Source organism: Nomascus leucogenys, chromosome 19 (assembly GCF_006542625.1).
Source record: "Nomascus leucogenys isolate Asia chromosome 19, Asia_NLE_v1, whole genome shotgun sequence".
Lineage (NCBI taxonomy): Eukaryota > Metazoa > Chordata > Mammalia > Primates > Hylobatidae > Nomascus > Nomascus leucogenys.
In genome coordinates this window covers 20663962-20688222 of record NC_044399.1, presented here as the reverse complement: position 1 = coordinate 20688222, position 24261 = coordinate 20663962, and the positions used below count along the sequence as shown (strand labels likewise).

The window sequence follows — 24261 nt, the reverse complement described above, 5'->3', positions numbered from 1 at the left end:
GCAACTTCTGCATTCAGAACAATACCTCGGCAAGATAAAGTAAACATAATATACATCTAGGCCATTTCTAACATGATAATATTTTTACTATTTACTCTGAATTAAGTTTAGCTCAAAATTACTGTGACTCATTAGGTATAGTCTGGACTTCAAATACAGGAAGAATAGATTCTAAGAGTTTTTACACAGAAAGCCTAAAATTATTTTTTCTCACAAAATAATTCAGGAAGTTATCCACAGTCCTCTCTAGAGTAGTGATTATCAACCTTAGCTGTACATTAGAATCACCAGGAGAGCTTTAAACACCCATTAGTAAAGCCACAGTTCTTGACCAATTAAAACAGAATGTTTAATTTTTAATAGGGACCCAGGCGTCAGAGTTTTTTGAAAGCTTCCTTTGTTAATTCCAATGCAAAGTCAAGGTTGAGAACCACTATAATAGAGTCCCTTTTTAATGCTTTTTTAGTAGGTGAGACTCTTTCAAATATTGATGTCTTAAACCAAGAGGAACTACTAAAATAACTTTGCTCTAGACCCAGAGTACCTGCAGGCAGTAATAGTGGAAGAGTAATAGAGGTGGTAGGAGCTGAGATAGTAAAGGCAATAAAAACCATTTTTTTAATGTTGTTTTCTTGTTTTGTTTTAAGGCTATGATTATAGCAAGTATGGAAATTTATTACTAATCCATTAAACCATATTTCTTATATTTGTCATAACAAAGTCTTGATTTTTTTCCTTACATAGGACTTCAAATTTGTGTTCTGAAGTATAATTTAATGTTTGGCTTTCTAACTGCTTTTACAACAGCTACTTTAACTCACTTAGTGATTCACTGTGTGTTAGGAGTGCTATGAGATAGAAGCAGGGACCCAAAGTGGGTTCTTAAAGAATTTGATGGGGAAAAAACATAAAAGAAGGTAGACATATACACAGGTAAGGGAATAGTAAAGGACATAAAAGCCAAAGTGTATGGTTTGGTGCCAATAGTTTATAGGAAACTCTTCCCCAAGTAAGCTAACTACTTTTCAAAAGGCAGTATAAATAACAAACAAAAGAAGTCAGAGAAATCTGAGTTGAACATCTCAGTTCCTTACTTACCAACTTTAAATTCATGGGCAAGATATTTAATTTCCCTGAGACTCATCCATAAAGTGGTGATAATAGCTTGGGGGAGAATGCTTCTTTCCCACTCCTGATGTTTCCTTCCATGTGGAGGTTCATAGGTGGGGCACTCTCCTAGCATAATACTCCTAGCCTCTTTGCTCTTCTGACTTATGCCTTCCAGAAGTAAGGTCAATCTCATTGGTCCATTTGGAAGGAGAAAGACATATGTTAGATTAGCCTCTTCCTCCTCCTTTTCTTTTTTGGGAGAACTGCCTCAGGCTGTTTTACATGGGTACCCTCCCAAGAAGATTCTCTTGTCTGTGCCTATAACCGTCTGTGTAAGTCTAAATAATTCCTTATTTCATTATTGGTAAGCCAATTTTTCCATGAATATGTCAGTCTTCAATATTGTTTTTGGTTTTATTTATTTTAAGTGTGACATTTTGCTTAACAATTATCTTTCTCCTTCTGAAGAGGTTTATTTGAAAGTGGTTTAAAACTCGAAGTGGAATACTAGTTACTAGGTTCCTAAACCTTTATATCAACATACTTTGTAGAGTTGTAATAAGCATTAAATGAGATAATACATATAAGACTCTTGGGACAGTGCCTGAAGCAGAATAAGCACTCAAAATCTGGTAAATGTTTCTATTGCTACTGTAACCACTACTGCTATCAGGAAAGATTAAAAAATTAGATAGAAAAGGGGGCCAATTGTAAAGCATTTATCAATTCACTATAAAACATCTAGGTAAAAATCAAATAAAATACCTTCTAACATTACATCAATAAAAACAAGACATTTCCACTTACTGAAAGAGTACAGCCTGTTATGACATTAGTTATAACACAGAATGTGGAATAATATACAATTTATTTATAAAGTCAAAACAAACATTTGCCGGGGAACATTCTTTACAGCCTACAAAATCCTCAGTAACTAATCCATACAGAAAATAAATTTAATGTGGATAAACAAAATCAGACAATACTGTAGTGCATAAAATATTAAAATCTTAACAATATTTTAGAATCAGTTTGACATCTAAAAGATTTAAGAGAAAATATGCTAGAGTCAGTTTATTTATAAATTTATCTGGTTGAAAAATATGCTAGAAGCACACTCAAAAGACCTAAAGACATTTCATATGATATAAAACTATATGTAACAGAAAAATGATTCTTCAAAATGAGCGTAGGAAGCTCACTAATAATAGCAAGATTTGTTAACATGAGATCTACAGACATTTAGGAGTTTTATGAAACCCTTGAAATTATTTGTGAAATGTCATGCGTGTGTGCATGCATGTGTGGTTAAAATCTTTCACTACATTCTAAAAACTTCACCATTCAAAAAATGTAAAGATAGTGAACCAACATTTTATAATCATAGTGGCCACTTCCAGTTCATCCGTTTATCCAGATTTTCTAGTAAGTTTTCCTGCAATATATTTTCAATTTGGATGTTAGTACATGAAAGACTTTTAAAGAATCAAATAAAAAGAATCTACGGAAAATAATCTACTTTATAAAAATGTCTATTTACCTTTCAAGTGTTCTTCTGTTTTTTTTTTTTTTCATTATCATGCAATGTTTTTACTGCTGTTCTCAAGTTCATGTCTTATTTTCCTGTATTTCTTCAGTTGGTAGTTTTTCAAAAATGTCTTCAACATAACTGCTGTTCTTCAAACCATCAGGCAGTTCCCAAAATGAAGTTGTTGTACGTGTATCAAACAAAATGGTATTTTGGAAATGTTTTCCACTACCAACTTTCTTTCTCACTGTTAAACTTCTAGAATGTGATCTTTTACTAATACGAATTTTCCTTAAGAGGTTCTTACATCTTTCCTCTTTGTAGATTTCTGTTTATACTTTTGTTTCTCAGTGTATGTAAAATTTATATTTTGTTTTTTGTAACAATTTTGATCTAACAATGGGAAAATAGGCTTACTCTGTAATTTATATTGGATTTTTAGTAGATTCAGTAGCAGTAATTGCATCAAGATGAGCTGAATCTTCAGAATAAGTTGCGAGACCAGATGCAACTAATATATCTGCCAAATTGTTTTTCTCATGAATGACATCTACTTTCAGTCTTGTTTCAGAATGATATTCCCTAAACTGAAAAACTAAGTCTGGTTTACTTAGGAAATCTCGAAAAAAGCTTTTGGCTTCTTCACTCCAATGCTTTCCTTTAGCAGGTAAGATACCATATAAAATACATGGATAACTCAGCCTTGGCAAATTCAAAAGTTCCTCAGGAACAACTTTAAGATTCATAATTTCTGAATAATGTATATAAAAAGAAAATCCATAGTCAATCAACACAAGACATAAAGACTGAGGTGAGACTTCAGAAATTTCTACTCTATTCCACAGATCTTCCGATTTATCTTTGAACAAACAACTAGAACCGGGAATTATGAACTCCTGAGGCAATGTTTGTAAGGTCTCCGGTAGATCAGAAAGCAACATAAAAAGATATTTCATTATGTCAAAGAAATCTTCTAACTGAATACTGAAGTCTGATGGATCAGAAACAGCAGTTGCAATACCAGAATACTGCCTATCATTTTGGAATTGAACCCAAGTAAATGATTTTATTGCACATGATGATACAAGAGTCTTAGATTCAATGTTGTAAACAAGTTCTGCAGGTCTAAGTTTGTTTTCTTCAACAAGAACTGTATTCAAATTTAAGTATTCCAAAAGTAACAGGTCATCGACCAAAATTTCTACTTCCCAAACAGCATCTAAATATTTCAGGAAAAGAATATTTATTTCCAAATCAGCACATAAGCACTCAAATGACATGTTCTTAGAATTTTCAAACCAAATCCATTTACAAGGTACAGCTTGTCTAGGAATATTTCTTATTTCATTACTAAGCAGCTTGGTATTACATACAGGCACTATTTCATAGATACCACAATCTACTAAAAAAACAAGTACTTTATCATCAACATACTTTTCTTCTACTTTTGATCGATGCCATTTCAAGGTATTTTTAGATTTTGCCAAGCATTCTACACCTTTTTCAATACTTTCCATTGATAAAAAAGGGGATTTTTTTTCTTCTTTGGTAATTAATACTATTAAATCTGATAAAATTTTTTTATTTTTGGATAACTTCACATAAAATCTTCCACTTTTTGAAACATTAAGCATTTCAGCTTTTTCAAGTTGTCCAGGTTTGAATTCTTCCAAAGGAATTTTAAACAGCTGTTGGTTCAAATTCATAGAACCTTCAGATTCATTTGATTTTCCTTTCTTCATTTCATTATCACCTGGGCTCACCTTTTGAGAGAGAACCTGAGGCATTTGCAATGCTGACTTCTGCAGTTTTGAACATGCTTTCCATTTCAGTAGTTCATTAATGACACATCTTTCATCACAAATCATATTTACTTCCCATTTCTGATCATGCTTTTTCAAAAATTCACAATAAACTGTTTTGTTATATATTTTCGAAGTAAAATAATCCACAGTTTTGTCATCCCATATTTCATCAGGCCCATTCCATTTTACTCCACTAAGAAAAGCATGGATTCCTAGCTGAGGAACAGTTAAAAATTCCCTCTGAAGTTCATAAATTTTAGATATGTTTACTATTGCAGAGTTACCATAGTCAATAAATTCCACTTCAAAAGAATTTCCTGGCAAAATTTTCTTAATAACTGCCCTGTAAATGGCATTGTCACCAGAATATTCTGCAACTACAAGATCTCCCACTAGAAGTTTAACTGATTTTCTCTCTCTCAATCTCCTTGCTGTTGCATTTAGAGCATCAGCAAGTCTGATAATTAAACTTTCATTCTCAGCAAGCTGAATATGGAAACTTCCTGGATTACTGATATTAGATACATACCCTTTAACTTTGGCATTCAAATAAATTTGCGGTTGAGGAAGGTCTTTGATTTGTGGCCTAATAAGGTTATATGGGTTTTGTGAGGTTGTTTGATTTAATGCTCTGATAAAAGACTGTGATACAACCTTTACTGATTTTTGGCCCACACCCCTGTTCTCAAGAACATGTGCAGCTCCAGGGACAATTTTTATACCTTTAAGCCCATCATTCAAATAATTCTTCATTTTGTTTTTTGACACAGGTTCCATTTTATAACAAACTGATGGCTTCAAAAACCTGGCATGTATATTTTTGGGAGGCATCAATTGATCTATTTTTCTTTCAGAATATGTTCCTGGACTAGTTTTATTTATCACATTATGGTGATAGTTGTTTCCTGTTTTGCCTTTCAAAGAAGTAGTAAATCTCTTATTCTCATTTATTTTATTACTCTTTTCCATGCAGCATGCTTGGTCACAATGTCTTTTTCCATAGGCATGAAGCAACACTTTAATTTTCTCATTTATATATTGAGATCCATCATACAATTCTATACCAAGCTGTCCATCTGAATCCTGGGACAATATTATCGCCTTTAATGATTTTCCCAAGAAATTGTCTTTAAACCAACTACTGATTTCTGCTGGAATATCTACATCCCTAAGATCTGATAAAAAACACTTAATAGCTTGCATAGGTGTAAAAAACAACTCTGGAAACTGAGCTGAAATGGCCCTCAACATATTTTCTCCTACTAATTGCTTATTTCCAAAGTCTACAAAATAGACTTGAAACTCAGATGATGAATCTGTTGGTACTGCTAAAGCTCTATATGAGAGACCATCCTCTACATACTTAGATATGCACACTCTCATTTTATTAGAATCATATTTTGGACAATTTTTGAGGTTAATACTCTCTGTGATTTTTGTTTCTATCATCTCTAGATCTTTATTATTTCTGCCAAGCTGGCAATAAAACTTTTTGGGACTATATATGTGAGATATATATACTTCTTCTTCACTTCCAATTTTTATATTAAAGGAAGAATAACAGTAACTGTAAAGACTAAATAAAGATGGGAATGTCTCTGATAATGTGATATACCGAGCAGAGCCACGATTCATAAGAAATTCTTTTGCACTAGTAAATGAGGACTGTAAATCTACTAAGTTATATACATGGTTTGGATGTATAATAACTAAGGCATAGATGATACAAGTCAATAACCCTCTAGATGAAGAGATAAAATTCCGCAAGTCTCTGAATGCTTTTCTTGTCCAACTGAATAATTTACAACTAACAGGCTCAATAAAATGGTTAAGACAACATCTGAAGGCTTGGCCTTCTAACAAGAGAAAACGTGGGTTAATTGCACACAGATCTTTAATCAAAACCCTTTTTTGGTAACCATAATCAACAAACACTATGTCAACTTCTGTGGATACTTGAGTCAAAACAGCAGCTCTATACCACTTCCCAGAATACTTAGCAACACAAGCAGTCTGCCCAATCTCATAAGGATCAGAATGAATACTATAGTAATTCTGAATTTGCTCCATTAGTAATTTTAGGTCTTCTAACTTACATTGGAGCTGGCATGAAAAGTCACCTGGGCCATAATAACAGGAACATTTAACTTCAAGAACTGTTCCTGGTCTAAAAATATATTCTTTATAAGGCAAGGATGACTCAGGTCCCACAGACAAGGTGAAAGGATTTTTTAATTCTGATATATTAATATCTAGGGACTTTGGCAAAGACAAGTTATTTTCCACCAGGTTATTTGAATGGTACTTTTTAGATTTAGGTCCTTCAAGAAGGGCAGATATGACTTTTTTAATATTAACTTTGTTTTTAGATTTTGAATTTAACATTGAATATTCACTTACAGATTTTGGAAAACATTCTAGTTCTACTTGAAAATATTCTGCATATCCAGCTTGTAACATAAGAGAGATAACATCAATATTTTCTGAGGCTTCAACACTTTGAATATTTACAGTGTACTTGTCATCTTTTTTTGCTATAACCTGAAGCAAAATTGCTTTGTTCAAAACTAATTTTTTAAAATAATCAATTGCAGCCTTAGTCCATAAATCTTCAACAGGAAATATATGTGCAAGTGAACAGCACATCGCTAAGGCAGGCAACTCACAAAATTCTGGAAGCAAAATTTTTACATCAAAAAATGGTATGGAATCAGTATTACCATAATCCAAAAAATAAACATTAATCTTATAACCATTAATTTCAGTGACGACAGCTCTGTAAAAACGTCTGTCCTTGCTATATCTAGCACAACAAAATAATCCAGGTTCAGGTTTTCTTAGAATCATTTCATCGTTTTCACACAAGTCATAAAATTTGTTTATGTTTTTCATTATTTCTTGAAATTCATTCTGATGGTCATTAGTGCGTATCCAGAAATTTGATGGGTTTAATACATATGCTATAAAAGCTATGTAGGCAGCCTCTATCTCCATTTCTGTTGTTTTAATGGGAAAACCTACTTTTAAAATGCCTTTTTTATTTAGAGAGTCTATTGACCATTCAATATTTCCCACAAAACTCTCAACTGCAAAGCTGTTTACATCAGACACACTTGTCTCACTCAAGATATTGGAGATTTTTGAATCAGACATCGGACAAAGTACTTGTGTGCCTACAGTCTTCAGTAGACACTTAGAATTAACTGTAAACTCTTGAGTTTGTAATGTCACGTAATACAAACGCTCATCCTTATTGAACCAATCAATGTGTGCATATACCACTTGTCCTAATAAGGCCTGTTTAAATATACTCAGTTGAAATGTTCTTGCATCTCTATCTGGACTGTGCAAACATGTCAGAGAACATGGAAATGAAAATAATGGCACTAAAATAAAATCCTGTTTAAGTTTCTTTACATAAATTGAGGGTATAGCCTCACTACTGCCATAATCCATAAACCAAATTTTTACTTGATTTGGGGGCAAGAGCTGCTGAATAATTCCTCTATGCCACTGTCCATTTCGCCTTCTGGCAACACAAAGTAGTCCAAAATTATCACACGTGGGACTAGTTTCTTGACAGACAGTATCATAATGCAAAGTCATATGTGCTGTCAAGTTTTCTAGCTCTGGAGTCCATTTAATTAACTGACAATAAAATTTACTTGGGCTCAATGCAGATGATACCTTTAGACTTTCAGTACTTCCTACTGACAAAGATGGCTGCAACTTATCCAGAACATGTTGAATATCAAGTGAAGTATCTTTATTACCTAATGACAATTCAGGCCTTTTATGTTGCAATAAATCTGGCATTTGTTGAGGGAATTCTTCTAACATTTCCACAATAAGACGAAATGAATCTCCATCAACAAGTCTTCCTAATTGTAACTTGAGAGCCTGAGATATAATTTTTGGCACATCAAAAAGAAACATTTGCAGAGGTAAAATAGCTTGCACATAACCTTTCACTTGTATTCCTACTAATGACTTGAAATAATTCAAAGCTTTAGGGGACCATTTTTCCCCAACTGGTAGTATATTCGCAAAAATACCAAACACTACCCGTGGCGGTAGCTCAAATAAATCGCCACAGGCTGAAGCAATCTGTGGACCAGCAACTCTTAGTTCTTCTCCACGATCTATGAGGAGCACTGTATAGAGTTCATTTTTCTTTTCAACGACTCTTCCTCTTAGCCATTCTCCAGATACTCTTTCTTTCACCAAACAAAATTCATCAATTTCCACATTATTTTTCACTTTTGGAGTGTGTTGTATTTCTCTCTGCAATATGTGGTAGTCAAACTCACATGCATTATTATTTATGCCTTGAAATTTCACCAGAATATCTTTGGGAAGACATTTAATATGTGATATTGTCAGATCCACATCTAAAAATGTTGGTAAGAGAGATGTAGAATCCATTTTCTAAAAAGCAAATAATAATTACTCATTAGCTATCAAAGTTAACTGCAATTAGCCTTATGTTTGGCATATAAATATAAAACTAAAAATAATTATATGCCTGTATTTTATCAAATTTAAACATGTTGATAAAAATTATACACATCGAATAAGATGCTGGTGAAATAAAATCTAACATTCACTGCTTTCTATACTTTCAAAATTTTTCATTGAAATAATTACAAAAACATTTTTTTAAATAGGAAGAATACCATCACTGGAAAACAGGGAGGAGCAACCTTTATTTTCCAGAAACTTTACAAATTCCAGCTGGATATTGGACAAATGTGGTGTAATGAAAGGAGCCAAATTAGCCTCATTGGGGACCTCCTTCTCCTCCTGTGAGACAACCACTTTCCTTCATGCAGACTCTTTCCAACAACCTATAACGCGAAGAGGTGAGTGCTAGAAGAAAGGGCAGATGGTGAACCAAAAAGGGGCACACTGTTTGCCCTCCCCACTCCGTGCTGAATTCACAATATTTGGACTCTATCAACATCATTATGCAACCCCGGGATTCATCTTTGATTGAGGGAAATCAGCTGAGACCTGGACACCACTAAGGGAAGCTAAGCATAGAAAGACACTGAAGTAGGTTAGGTATATCCAGACCTTATCACTGGCATGACTGGCTACAATAAGTGGAAAAGGGAAGGAATGTATAGCATCAAGGCAAAATTTTCTACCATAGCTAATCTGTGGATTTTTAGGATTCTAAAAGTAAGGCAAATATTCAAGAAATATAAATAATCCCCAATTTCAGGCAAGAACCATCATCTACTGTGACAGGATACAGCTCAACTCTTCCTTGACTCTGAGTTAACAGTTGACAGGCATTAATTTATTTCTATGAGGATAAGTAAGAGAAAAACATTGGATGCCTTCTCCCCAAAAATGAGGGAACCTCTTAAAAGAAACCAAGGAAATGCTACTCCATAGAAATAGATGTACTGAAAGAATAGCAAAGTCCTGTTCTCAAAAAGGTCAAAAGGTGAAAATATTACAACTGATATTAGGATGAACTATACACACATGATAGATTTAAAAGTATAATGGGAAAATAAAACCTAAAATAAAGATAAATTAGAAGAAAATTTTGACAGAATACCCCAAAGCTCAGAGGAAAAAGATAAAAAGATGAAAGAGGAGTATGCAGGGACAGAATATAAAGTCTCACCAAAGTCTAAATGTTTTCATTATTTAGTCACAGGCCTTCACCTAATTCCCACACTTTACTCAGTTTATAGCCCCATTAATTCCTCACATGAAGAGACAACCAGGTACTCTCAAAGAATCCTATACTGGATTATACCAAAACTGTCTTCCTGGCATTCACCTAAAGGGCCCTGTGACCATTCACATGGGCATATGGGAAAGAAAAAATTTACATATATCTTTCAGGAACCATGCCACCCTTTTTTATGTATAAAAAGTAGATGTACTCAGAAGATCTCCTTCATTAAACAGAGGTGGTATATAAAGTACATATAAGACAACCAAGCCCAAAGGCACAAGGAAGTTTTTAAATAGGTTACTCAAACTATCAAAAACCTACTCCTCCACGTCACTATCTCTCCCTCAAACAATACAGATGGCCTCCTGGGGAATTTCACATCAGAGGGGGTAAACATCTGGTTTATACATGGCTCTCACTTAATGCCAGTAAAATCCAGATATAGATTGCTGAGGCATTACACCCCAACCCGGGTGGGGGGGTGGGGATGGGGGTAGGGTGGCAGACTAAGAAATGAAAGAAAATCTTCACAGTAGAAAGACCTACCATTACATCTACTTTGCCTAAAGAAGAAATTGCTTGAGTTAATAACCTATGCATATTAATACGCAATGGCTAATAGTTTCCGCAGGATGATTAGGAATGCTGAAGGAACAAGACTTGAAGACTTATTACAAAAACGTCTGAAGAAAAGGTATGTGAATGAGCCTCTATAAATTGGCACATAGGAAAATTTTAGGTCCCATGTGATGCTCACCAGAGGGCCCCACAATGAAAAAAAATTCTTCATCAGGTAGACAGCATAACCTATCCTGTGGATGTCAGTCAAACTCTTTCACCTGCCTCTACAATGCTTACTCAATAGGGTCATGAAGAAAGTTCCCAGTGTCATGGACAAAGCTCCTACCCTTTTGCATCTAAAGACCAAATGAAAATAATTCAAAGAAAATTCAGGTGTATATATATACATCTTTTTTATTATATATATTTTTATATATAAAAATATGTATATATATCTTATTATACCTTATATATAAATATATAAATATATAATATTTATATTTAATACATATTTTTATATTATATATAAAATTTAGAACCAAACTATTATTTATATATATAATTATTTATATATAAAATGTAAAACTAATTATTTTACACAATGAACAAATGTATTATTTTAAAGACATAATTTAAATCAAGATGTTCTAGATCCAATCCCTACTCAAATATGATAATCCTTAGAAGATTACTATATCACAGAAAGTACTTACACTGTATACACAGGATTCAGATATCAGTACTCAATTAATTGTGTGAAATTTGGGAAACTATTTTTCCTTAGAATCAGACTCTAAATCTGTAAAATGAAAAGTTTAATTAAATTAGGATTTTTCAAACCATTTTTCTGTAGCAGAAATCTTAAAATGTAAAATGCGAAAGATAATTTTTGCAAAAATCAAAATACCTATAAAATGGATTCATTAGTGTTCTAACAATTTCATATGTTTATAAAATTTAATTGTGAAGTCAGTAAATGAGACTAATAAAGTTATTCTATTAAACACAAGCCAATAGCAGCCTCATCATATAATTTGACTTATTATGATGTCTGATAGCACAGTATCAAGAAAATCAGGCTCACAAATATGAAACAGTCTACCTGCTTCCAAAATCATACATGATCCAACACAGATAGAGTCAAACAAAAATATGGGGGAGCCACAACTTGAATAATCAATGAGTTAATCTAACGGCACTAACTAGTGCTCTTTTCTGCTTTTAAATTTACTATATAATATTTGAATGTTTTATATAAAAATTATATTTTAAAAAATCCAATTTAAATCCAAAGTTCCCAAACACCTGAATTAAATCTAAATAAAAAATATACATCAACACAGTTCCCCTGAGGTTTGAGGAAACTATAATCTACAAATACTATTAAAATTGATAGAGAAAACCCTTTCTATACTAAAATGCCTGATTCTATAGAATATATATTATAGATAATGGCACTCATTGGAGTTCATCTTCTATAAATTAACATCAAACAAGTCCAGACCAGTAAAGTCCACTAGAAACACAATTGAGCCATATATATAAAGCAATCCAGTAATACCATTTAAAAGTAATTAAAGAGACAAATGAAATTACTTTTCATAATCTATTTTAACTCAATATATCCAAACTATTATCATTTCAACATGTAATCAACATAAAATTATTATGATATTTGATTTCTTTTTAATACTAAATCTTCAAACTATGGTGTACATTTTACACTTAGCATACATTTCAATTTGGACTAACCATTATTTCAAATGCTCAATAGCTATATGTGGTTAGTGACTAGTATTTCAACATACAGGTCTAGAACTATGATACAATTTTAAGTTTTAAATATAAATTTTGTCAACAATCTTAAAGCAGGTAAAATAATAGTTCCTTGTATTAATAACTCCTTATAATCCTTTAAATTTTTTAAAGGTTTTTAGTACACTAGTTTAACTGATCTTCACAACAAGGTTCTTCATTTTTCGGACCACAGAAGTGAAGATCAACTGAAACCGAAATTGATCAAAGTTGAAATCTAAAAAGAGATTTAGGTTTCTGATTAGGTTTTCTGATTATCAGTCCAGTTCACTATGTACATTATTTCATTTCCACTGCTTTACACTGTTGTTTCAACTAAAGTACATAATCATGCACAAGAGCCATAATAAAAATGAAAGATGCAAATACAAAAGAAAAAAAACCCACAAAAACAAACAAGCAAAGCACCATTCTGGGACAGAATGTGCTTAATAATTATTCCTTTTTCAAAATTTAAGGTCATTCTGCTCAAACTCTGGCCAGTATTCTGGCAAGGTTACTATGTTCCAAAAGACTGCAAGTTGAAGGATCTGTGCTTTGGTTTTCCTCCTCCCATCTTTTCCATATATTCAGAATAGTTTCTAGATTCACCTTGTTAATGACACTGATGTGATGAAAATAAAACTGGATATACTATTTGAGTATGCATATTTCAGAATCGGGGTTTCATTTTTTTTAACATTCTTTACTGAAGTTCACAACCAGGAGCAATTTTTTCCCCAAGGGAACATTTGGGGGCATCTGGAAATACATTTAGTTGTCTTAACTGAGGTAGGAAGTGAGTGCTACCAATATCTAGTGGGTAGAAGCCAGGGATGCCGCTGAATATCCTATAATGCACAGCGGAGCACACCCTTACACAAACAAAGAATTATTCAGCCCAATATGTCAACAGTTCTGAATTTGACAAACTCTGCTTTAGTGAGAGCAAAAATAAATACCAGGTAGATAAAAGAACTAATTTATTAAAACTACCTAAAAGAATTAGAAGAAAATACAAGAATATTTTTCTAATCTTACTAAGGGAGACATCTTTTAGGAGACAAAACCTGGAGGTCATAAAATTTTTTTAATATATTAATTTCGTTAATTATAGGCAAAAAATGAAGCTATAAACAACATTCAAATCAATTTAATTTACTGCATAAAGGATTTTCTCAAGCCAAATATCTTCATCATCTATGACTCCACTATCATTCCACTCACAATCCACCAGGAAATTCTACTGGGTTCATCTCCAGAGCATATAAAAATCTGACACTTGCAATTCTGCTGCCACAATCCTGGTCTAAACTATCTTCTTCTGTCATCTGTAATACTACCTTCCTCACTAGTCTTTTAGCCTTAACTCCATCCTATCCCAACCTGTGAATATTCTTAGCATTGTAACCAGAGTGATCTTTTTAAAATATAAGATACAATATGTTAAGAGAGAAAAAAAAATCAGTGGCTTCTAGTTTTACTGAGTGAAAACTAAAGCCATCAAAAATGGCTTTATGAAGTCCAAAAGAGCTAACCATCACCACCAGCACCACCAAAACCTCCCATGTTTTCTCTTGCCTTATTTCCTATTACACTCCCATCACTTATTACACTGAAGCTGCAATTCCTCCCTTGACATTCTGTGAATCTCTTCACCTCTGGGCTTTGGGCTTAACTGCTGTCAGAGCACAGCTTGCTTCCTCACTTTCTCCAAGTTTTGGTCAGAAGATCCCCTTCTAGGTGAAGCATTCCCTGACTACTCTAATTAAAACTGTAACCTCCCACAAACTTAATAGTCCCTAGCCCCTCCCTACTCTCTCTACCAAAAGCAACAAAAAAGTTCTATTAAACTAGAGGTTCTCAAACCTTTGTTCTCAGGACACATTTATAGTCCTATAAATCATTGAAGATCTCAAAGAGTTTTCATTTATGTGACTTATATCTACCAATGTTTATCATTTTAGAAATAAAAATAGAAATTTAAAATATATTTAATTCATTTAAAAATACTAAACCCACTAAAAACACAGATCTTTTCATGAGAGATGATTATATTTCTTAAAATCAAAAGATTAGTGAAAAGTGACATGGTTTTATAATTTTTACAGATTTCTTCAATGTCTGCTTAATAGAAATTAAGCTGGATTCTCATATCTGCTTCTACATTCAATGTGTTGCAATAGGCTATTCTGGGTGAAAGATGTGAAGAAAATCTAGCTATACACAGATACGAGTTGGAGAACGTTAAAAGCTTTTGCATATAACTGAAGACATTCTTCTTTGATATGCACAACAACTCAATAAGTAGTAGTTTCTTTGAAGTTAGTTTACAATGTGGAATATAAAATCATAAGGGAACTTTTTGTATTATCTTAAAATCCACTGGCCTACCTATCTTGTACTTTGAAATTTTTAAGTATGCATGATTTTATATCACATGGATTAATTTGAAAATATTGGTTAGATGTACAGATCTTCCATATGTCGACATATTACATTACCTAACATCCCCAAACAAAATTGATTGGTATCACCAGCAATCTCATCAGAAAAGTCATCAAATTTGGGGATACCATCAAACTCAAAATGGCAGACATCACTTTCCTGACTTTTCTAATTTTTGCTTTAAAACTTGGATTTTATCATTGACAAATACTGTCAGTTGTTTTCCTTAAAGTGAGGAGCTTGCTTCAATGTGCAAAGTACCCAAATCTGACTCAGTTTGCTACACTGGTTTGCACCTCAAATAGTTACATCAAATGCTTTTCCTAGAGTTGATCTGCACAGTTCAGTATCAACAGGAGTGCTTTTATGAGTACCTCCCATTTCATCACATGGAATATTAACAAGACATATTTTCAAGGATCATGCTTTAATATCATTCATTTTTACTGCTAGATCAAGGACATTTTAAAGTGAAACTGCCACCTTTTTTATTGCAAGTGTTTGGTAGTAAATAATACAATGACTACCAATAGTTTGGTGCCATTGCCTTGATTCACAGCGAGGTGCCAGCAGTTTTTCCCACCATTGCTTTTGCACCATCAGTGTCAACATTAACACACTGAAAAAGGTAAACATTGACAAGATGCCAAGTTTATTCATGGGGAAATAATATTTTCAATAAATGGTCCTGAAAAAAAATGGATACCCACATGCAAAAGAATGAAGTCAGACCCCGACCTCACACAATATACACAAGATGTTCTCAGACTTACGATGGTTCGACCTCAGATTTTTCAGCTTTACAGGGAATTTTTGGGGACATAACCCCATAGAAATCTAAGAGCTCCTCACAACTTAAAAAGGAGATACAGTTTCTATTGAATGTGTATTGCTTCCGCACTATTGTGAAATTGAAAATCCTAAGTTGAATCATGGTTAAGTCAGGGACCAACTCTTTTGTTGCCAGCATTAAATGCATCTTCAGCTTACAGTATTTTCAATTTACAATGAGTTTATCAAGATGTAATCTCATTGCAAGCTGAGGAGCATCTGCACAAAAAGCAACTGAAAATGGATAAAAAACCTACAGGTAAGAACTAAAGCTGTCAATTCCTTAAAAATTTTGAAATAAATCTTCATGACTACTATGGTTTAAATGTTTGTGACCTCCAAAACTCACATTGCAACTTACTCACTGAGATGTGGGACATTTAATAGGGGTGAATAGGTCAGGAGGGTACTGTCCTTATGAATGAATTAATCCATTCATGGGTTATTGGGTTATCAGGGAGTAGCATTGGTGGTTTTATAAAAGAGGAAGAAGGACTTGAACTAGCATGCTCACCCCCTGTCCATGTGATGCCCTGTACCACCTCAGGACCTGCAGAGTCCCCACTAGCAAGAAGGCTCTCACCAGAGGTGGCCCCTTGACCCTGGACTTCTCAGTCTCCATAACTGTAAGAAATAAATTCCTTTTCTTTATATATTACCCAGTTTCAGGTATTGCTATAAGGAACAGAAAACATATCAAGATGTGTTAGGCAATGGCTTCTTAAATATGGTTCCAAAAGCACAAGTAACAAAAGATAAAAAAACAGATCAATTGGACCATCAAAGTTTACAAAAAACTTGTGCTCCAAAGGACCCATCAGAAAAGTGAGAAGTCAACCCTGAAAATGGCAGAAAATATCTGCAAATCACCTATCTGATAAGTGGCTTGATGCATAATATATGTAAAGATCCCAAACTTAACAATGGGAAGACAATGCAATCTAAACACAGGCAATGGATTCGACTACATATTTCTTCAGAAAAGATACACAAAAGGCCAATAAGCATATAAAAAGATAGTCAACATCATTAGTCACTAGGAAAACACAAACTACAATGAAATGCCACTCCAGACACACTAGGATGACTGTATTTTAAAAAGCGAACAATTACAAGCGTTAGCAAGAATGCAGAGAAATTAGAACCCTCCTGCAATCTGCACCTGTAAAACAGTACAGCCATTTTCAAAAAGTTTGGTGATTCCTCAGAAAGTTAAAACAGCAATTCCATTACTAGATATAGACCAAAGAAAACTGAAAACACACATCCACACAAAAATTTGGACAGGACCATTCTTAGTAGCATTATTCCTAACAACTAAAAGTGAAAACTATACAAAATTTCATCAACTGTTGGAGGAGTAACACAATGCAATAAATACAAAAATTAGCGGGGCATGGTAACGTGCACCTCTGATCCCAGCTACTTAGGAGGCTAAGGTGGGAGGATGGCTTGACCCTGGGGAACAGAGATTGCAGTAAGCTGAGATCCTGCCACTGCACTCCAGCCTGGTAGAGAGAGCAAGACTCTGTCAAAAAAATAAATAAATAATAATAACTTTTTTTTAAGAAAACACTTGTTTTCCCATGGATTATATTGACAGTGATTTTTTCCTTCTCTCTGATTTTTCCACTTTGAATTTCTCTATAAATGGCCATACATTTCTTCTCTGACAGTGAAGAAAAAAAAACTGAAACAAAATTATTTTCAAAATGTCATAAAGTTAGAAGAAAATTTAGAAAAACATTTGAAATATTTTAGGATAAGATAGACAATCAAGAAAGATAGAAACCCAGGCCGGGCGCAGTGGCTCACGCTTGTAATCCCAGCACTTTGGGAGGCCAAGGCGGGCGGATCACGAGGTCAGGAGATCGAGACCACGGTGAAACCCCGTCTCTACTAAAAATACAAAAAAAAAATTAGCCGGGCGTGGTGGCGGGCGCCTGTAGTCCCAGCTACTCGCAGAGGCTGAGGCAGGAGAATGGCGTGAGCCCGGGAGGCGGAGCTTGCAGTGAGCCGAGATTGCGCCACTGCACTCCAGCCTGGGTGACAGAGCAAGACTCCGTCTCAAAAAAAAAAAAAAAAAAAAAAAAAAAAAAAAAAAAAAAAGAAAGAAACCCAAAAACCATAAAAGGAATGAAGAACACAGTTAGGTACATATATGCTAAAATTCCTATATAAAAAAGAATATAGGCCAGGCGCGGTGGCTCATGCCTGTAATCCCAGCAATTTGGGAGGCCGAGGCAGGTGGATCGTGAGGTCAGGAGATCGAGACCATCCTGGCTAACACGGTGATACCCCGTCTCTACTAAAAATACAAAAAATTAGCCGGGCGTGTTGGCAGGCGCCTGTAGTCCCAGCTACTCGGGAGGCTGAGGCAGGAGAATGGCATGAACCCGGGAGGCGGAGTTTGCAGTGAGGCAAGATCGCGCCACTGCACTCCAGCCTGGGAGACACAGCGAGACTCCATCTCAAAAAAAAAAAAAAAAAAAAAAAAGAATATCATATGAATAGACAAATGACAGATTTAAAAAAAAACTGTAACATGGAATATAGATAAAAAGCATCCTTAACATAAAAGTATGTTCCATATTACTAGTATGGGGAAAAGAAAAATGAAAATTCCTCTTCCATGTACTGTACTAGGAAAAACATAAATGAATGATTATATCCAGAACAAATGAAGATGTGGAGAATGAAAGTTCATAGGTTCCAGGTAAGAGAATAAATTCTTATAATATTTTTGTCATGTAAACTTATAGTACCATTAATCTTAAAATCCTCATATCTTTTGATACCAAGATTACTCTTGGTAATCTATCCTTATGAATATAAGAATACATGCTTAAAGATGTTTATTGAAACACTTATAAAATTAAAACTATAAAACACTGCTAAGAGAAATTAAAGATGTAAATTAATTTTAAAGTATCAATTCTCCCCAGAGTCACCTATAGAACTGACATAATCCCAATCAAAATCCTGGGATGCATTTTGGTAGAAATTCAAACGCAATTCTAAACCTGTTATGGAAATGCAAAGGAACAGAATGGTCTAAATAGGTTATAAATAAATAAACTGAAAAAGATTAAAGTTTGAGAACTTATGCTTACCTGAATTTAAGACTAATTATAAAGTTACAGCACTCAAGACACTGTGGTACTGGTGTAGTACTGGTGTGGAAATATAATTCAATGGAACAGATCAGAATGCAGAAATAAGACCTAGATAAAGTCAATAAGAGATAAAATGATTTTCAACCAAGGTGCCAGCAATTCAACAAATGATGCTGTAACAGCTGGATTGCCATACGCTTAAAAGAGGGAAAAAAACTGACCATATGCAAAAATTTATGCTAAACGGAATATAAACCCACATATAAGAACTAAATGTATAAAACTTCTCAGAGGGCCGGGCGCGGTGGCTCACGCTTGTACTCCCAGCACTTTGGGAGGCCAAGGCGGGCGGATCACGAGGTCAGGAGATCGAGACCACGGTGAAACCCCGCCTCTACTAAAAATACAAAAAAATTAGCCAGGCTTGGTGGCGGGCGCCTGTAGTCAGTCCTAGCTACTCAGAGAGGCTGAGGCAGGAGAATGGCATGAACCTGGGAGGCGGAGCTTGCAGTGAGCCGAGATTGTGCCACTGCACTCCAGCCTGGGCCACAGAGCGAGACTCCGTCTCAAAAAAAAAAAAAAAAAAACTTCTCAGAAAAAAAATAGAAAATCATAGGTACCTTGACTTGGCAAAGATGTCTTAAATAGGACACAAAAAATTCAAACTACTAAAGGGGGACAAAATCAATACATCAGAGTTTATCAAAATTAAAATATTTTGCTCTTCCACAGACACAATAAAAAACCTAAAGGCAAGCCACAGAAAGTGAGAAAATACTTACAAAACATATAGCCTAGAACCTGTCTCCAAAATATATAAAGAACTTTTACAACTCAATAGTAAAAAAAAAAAAAATCCAATTTAAAAATAGGTAAAAGATTTAGCAGCCACTTTACCAAAGAAGATTTATTGATGGAAAATTAGCATTTGAAAAACATGCTTAATATCATTGTCACTAAGAAAATGCAAATTAAATCGCACTAAGATAATACTTCACATCCACTAGAATGGCTGAAATTAAAGGGCAACCGTGCCAAACATTGGTGAGGGTATAGAGTAACTGAAAAGGTCACAGACTTCAGAAAGAACTGTAAAACGATACAAACATTTGGAGAACAGTTTGGAAGCTTCTTTAAAAAGAAGTTAAATATATACATATACCTTCCACATGACCTGGCCAATCCACTTCCGAGTATTTACTCAAGATAAATGAAAGTATATGTCCATGCAAAAACTTGTAGGAGACCGTTCACAGCAAGTTTACTTGTAAGAGCCAAAAACAAAACAACCCAAATGTTTGTCAACACAATAAACAATGGAACGATACAATAGCCGTAATGCATAAAATGGAAACTATCCAACAATAAAAAGGAATGCTGTAACCCCAGCACTTTGGGAGTCCAAGGCAGGCGGATCACCTGAGGTCGGGAGTTCGAGATCAGCCTGACCAACACAGAGAAACCCTGTCTCTACTAAAAATACAAAATTAGCCGGACGTGGTGACGCATGCCTGTAATGCCAGCTACTCGGGAGGCTGAGGAAGGAGAATCGCTTGAACCCGGGAGGCGGAGACTGCGGTGAGATGAGGTCCCACCATTGCACTCCATCCTGGGCAACAAGAGGGAAACTCCGTCTCAAAGAAAAAAAAAAAAAAGAATGAAACACTGATACTCATAAAAACATGAGTGATTCTCAAAATTGCAGAATACACATTTTATGAGTCCATTTGTATAAAATCCTAGAAAATGCCATTTAATCTATAGTAACAGAAAGATCAGTGATTGACTTGGGTAAGGGGAGCGCAGGTTGGAGTAGGACCAAAGGAAACCTTTGAAGGTGATAGATATGCTTATGCTGTCGTTTATAGTGGTTTCATAGAGTATACATGTGTCAAATGTCAAATTGTACACTTCAAATATGTGTAGTTTGTTATATCTCAGATATACTTCACTAAAGCTATAAGACACACACACACACACACACACATGCACAACCTGAATGTTCATTAATAGGAACAGAATAATTCATAGAGGACTTATTTTAATATTTGTAATTACTAATAAAAAATTTCTATTGGCTCTGATGAATAGGTCTTAAGAATCCTGTTCAATTTGGGAGGAGGTCAGAGTAATACAAAAAGACACTAAAATGATACATTACGTGTATACATGAATATGTGTTCATATACAAATAGAGGAAAGTGTGACGGTACGTATCAAACAAATAAATTAGGAGATGGAACTGGAAAAAGAATTCCAGAGGGTAAAAGGTAATTCACTTTACCCTCTGCTTTAGCTGACATGCTGTAAAGAGCTTCAAAAGGTTAGAAAAATTGAATGTATACCAAAGTGGTACAACAATTAAGTGACTCATCAAAAATAAATTTCTTCAGAAAAGCACCTCCACACCTTAACTCTCTTTATGTCTTCTGGTCTACACTAACTCTCTCTCTCTCTCACACACACACACACGCAACAACTCACACACAACTTGGCATTAGGATCTCTCTCTCTCACACACACACACACACACACACACACACCCTGGCATTAGGATCTCTTCCTAACATAACCCTAGCATTATATCTCACACACTCACACACACACTGGCTTGGAATCTAATTCAAACACACACCATGGCATTACAATCTCTTTCTCACACATACCCTGGCATTAGGATCGCTCTCTCTCACACACACACCCTAGCATTAGGATTGCTCTCACACACAACCTGGCATTGGGATCTCTCCCTCACATACACATCCTAAAATTAAGATTTCTCTCACATTCACACACACCCTGACATTAGGATTTCTCTCTCACACACACACCCTGACATTAGGGTCTCTCTTACACTCACACACTCTAACATTAGGGTCTCTTTCTCACACACACACACCCTAACATTAGGATTTCTCTCACACTCAGACACCCTGGCATTAGGATCTCACAATCACACACACCCTGGCATTAGGGTCTCACACTCACACACCCTGACATTAGGGTCTCTCTCACACACACACCCTGACATTAAGATTTCTCTCACAGTCACACACACCCTGGCATTAGGGTATCACACTCACACACACCCTGGCATTACGGTCTCACACACACCCTGACATTAGTGTCTCTCCCTCACACACACACACCCTGGCATTAGGATTTCTCTCACACTCACACCCCCTAATATTAGGATCTCTCAGTCACGCTCACACACCCTGGCATTAGGGTCTCTCTCACACACACCCTGACAGGATGTCTCTCACACTCACACACCCTGACATTAGGGTTTCTCACATACACACACACCCTGGCATTAGGATCACTCTGTCACACACACACACACACACACACACCCTGGCATTAGGATCACTCTGTCACATACACACACACACACACGCTCTGGCATTAGGATCACTCTGTCACACACACACACACACACACGCCCTGGCATTAGGATCACTCTGTCACACACACACACACACACACACACACACACACCCCTGGCATTAGGATCTCTCTCACATACACACACACACACGCCCTGGCATTAGGATCACTCTTCACATACACACACACACACGCCCTGGCATTAGGATCACTCTGTCACACACACACACACACACCCTGGCATTAGGATCACTCTGTCACACACACACACACACACCCTGGCATTAGGATCACTCTGTCACACACACACACACCCTGGCATTAGGATCACTCTGTCACATACACACACACACACACGCTCTGGCATTAGGATCACTCTGTCACATACACACACACACACACACGCTCTGGCATTAGGATCACTCTGTCACACACACACACGCACACACACACCCTGGCATTAGGATCACTCTCTCACACACACGCAGTCTGACATTAGGGTTTCTCTCATACTCACACACCCTGGCATTAGGATCACTGTGTCATACACACCCTGGCATTAGGGTCTCTCTCACACTCACACACAGCTTGGCATTAGGATCAGCCATCATTGACCCCATATGCTGGGTGCTCCCATCTCTGATAACTGCATTTTTCGAGGAAGGGCTGCTGCTCCCGGGTGGGAGGGCTGAGTCTGAGCCGCCGCCGCCATTAGAGGTAGGGAGAACAGAAGCAGCTGAAGATCCCACGACAGAATTCAGATCGCAGCCCGCCCCTGGGAGGCCAAAGCCCCTGTGGGTCAGAGGAGAAAAGTGGGGAAGTACCATGGAAACCAATAGTACCTGGAGCAGGCTAACCATACATAAGCCGAGCTGGGCTTTACCAAGAATCTCTGCTGCGGGTCAGGCCGCTCTTCCCGGAGCTGGAAAAATACCGCTAGGGCCCAAGATGGCGGGAGACTCGGGCCTTGTTCCCACCCCCTCGTAATCCCGCAGCGGCCCCAGGGAGCATGTGCGGGCTTGAAGGCCGAATGCCGCGGGTGAGGCCTGCAGCTGCGCAAAGCGTCCCGCCTGACGCTATCCCTGCCTTCCTGAGGGCGGCGGCTGTGTGCGGCCTGGTAAGGGTGGTGCCCACTGGGAGTTCTTGAAGCTGGCATTAGGCTCCAGGTGGGCAGCCTCACAGCCCTGTCTCTCAGGGACAGGCCATGGAGAGACTCTGGATGGGCTAATGTGGTAGAGAGGATGTAGCTTGTCATATGGGTGTGACCACTGGGGTGGTATCACCCCACTTCCTGGCTGTGCAAGGGTTGTAGTTCATGCAGACAGATCTATCTTGCAACTACCAGGATAGAAACTCAGGAGTCCCCAGTGAATTAGTGAAAGGAATGTCTACTTATTGAGTACCAGTTAATCAGATATTTATTTAAGTTATTGAATTTAATTCTATTTCTCTATTTTGGAGAATTTTGAATTTGGTCCGTGAATTAGGTGGTATTAATGTATACAGTGTTAATTTCCTGATCCCAGTGGGTATGTTAGGGTTATGTAGGGAAAAGTCCTTGTTTATAGGAAATAGACAAAGTAGCGGGGGTTATTGGGCATAATGCCAGCAGTTTACTTTCAAATGGGGAGGGGACATGTTCTTTCTACTCTTGCAAGTGTTCTGTAAATTTGTAATTATTTTAAAAGAAACACTTTATTTGAAAAATTACTAGTCTCATAAAATGAGCCATACAACTCTATTTTTTTGTGTTCTGCAGCAATTTATATGACATTATATAACAAGGACAGAAAGTAACTGTCCTTTGAAAAATTAGAAACTTAACTATATTAAGTCATCTGGGTAGGTATTTTAGGTGGGGCAAAATCTTGCCTTCCACATCAGTTGTTTCATGCTCACAGATGGTGTCAAGTTTTCTGTTTCTTTCGACTATTTCCTCCTTTATTGTCTATGTTAATTATTTATATCTTTTTCTCTTGA

At 36.0% G+C, this 24261-nt stretch overlaps 1 protein-coding gene across 1 annotated transcript; it reads right to left on the bottom strand.

Annotated features, from left to right (window-relative positions):
* Positions 1-1963: 1963 nt before the first annotated feature.
* Positions 1964-23225, bottom strand: TDRD15 (tudor domain containing 15). Its single transcript, XM_030800481.1, has 4 exons — positions 23165-23225; positions 18889-18999; positions 11416-11501; positions 1964-8871 (listed from the first exon to the last, which is right to left on the bottom strand). The coding sequence occupies exon 4, from the start codon at positions 8866-8868 to the stop codon at positions 3064-3066; it is 5805 nt and encodes a 1934-aa protein (XP_030656341.1). The 5' UTR covers positions 8869-8871; positions 11416-11501; positions 18889-18999; positions 23165-23225; the 3' UTR covers positions 1964-3063.
* Between the last annotated feature and the right edge of the window lie 1036 nt (positions 23226-24261).

What these genes read in the sequence shown, in the direction of transcription:
- TDRD15 (XM_030800481.1), bottom strand. Translation starts at nt 8,868, where the DNA reads ATGGATTCTACATCTCTCTTACCAACATTTTTAGATGTGGATCTGACA.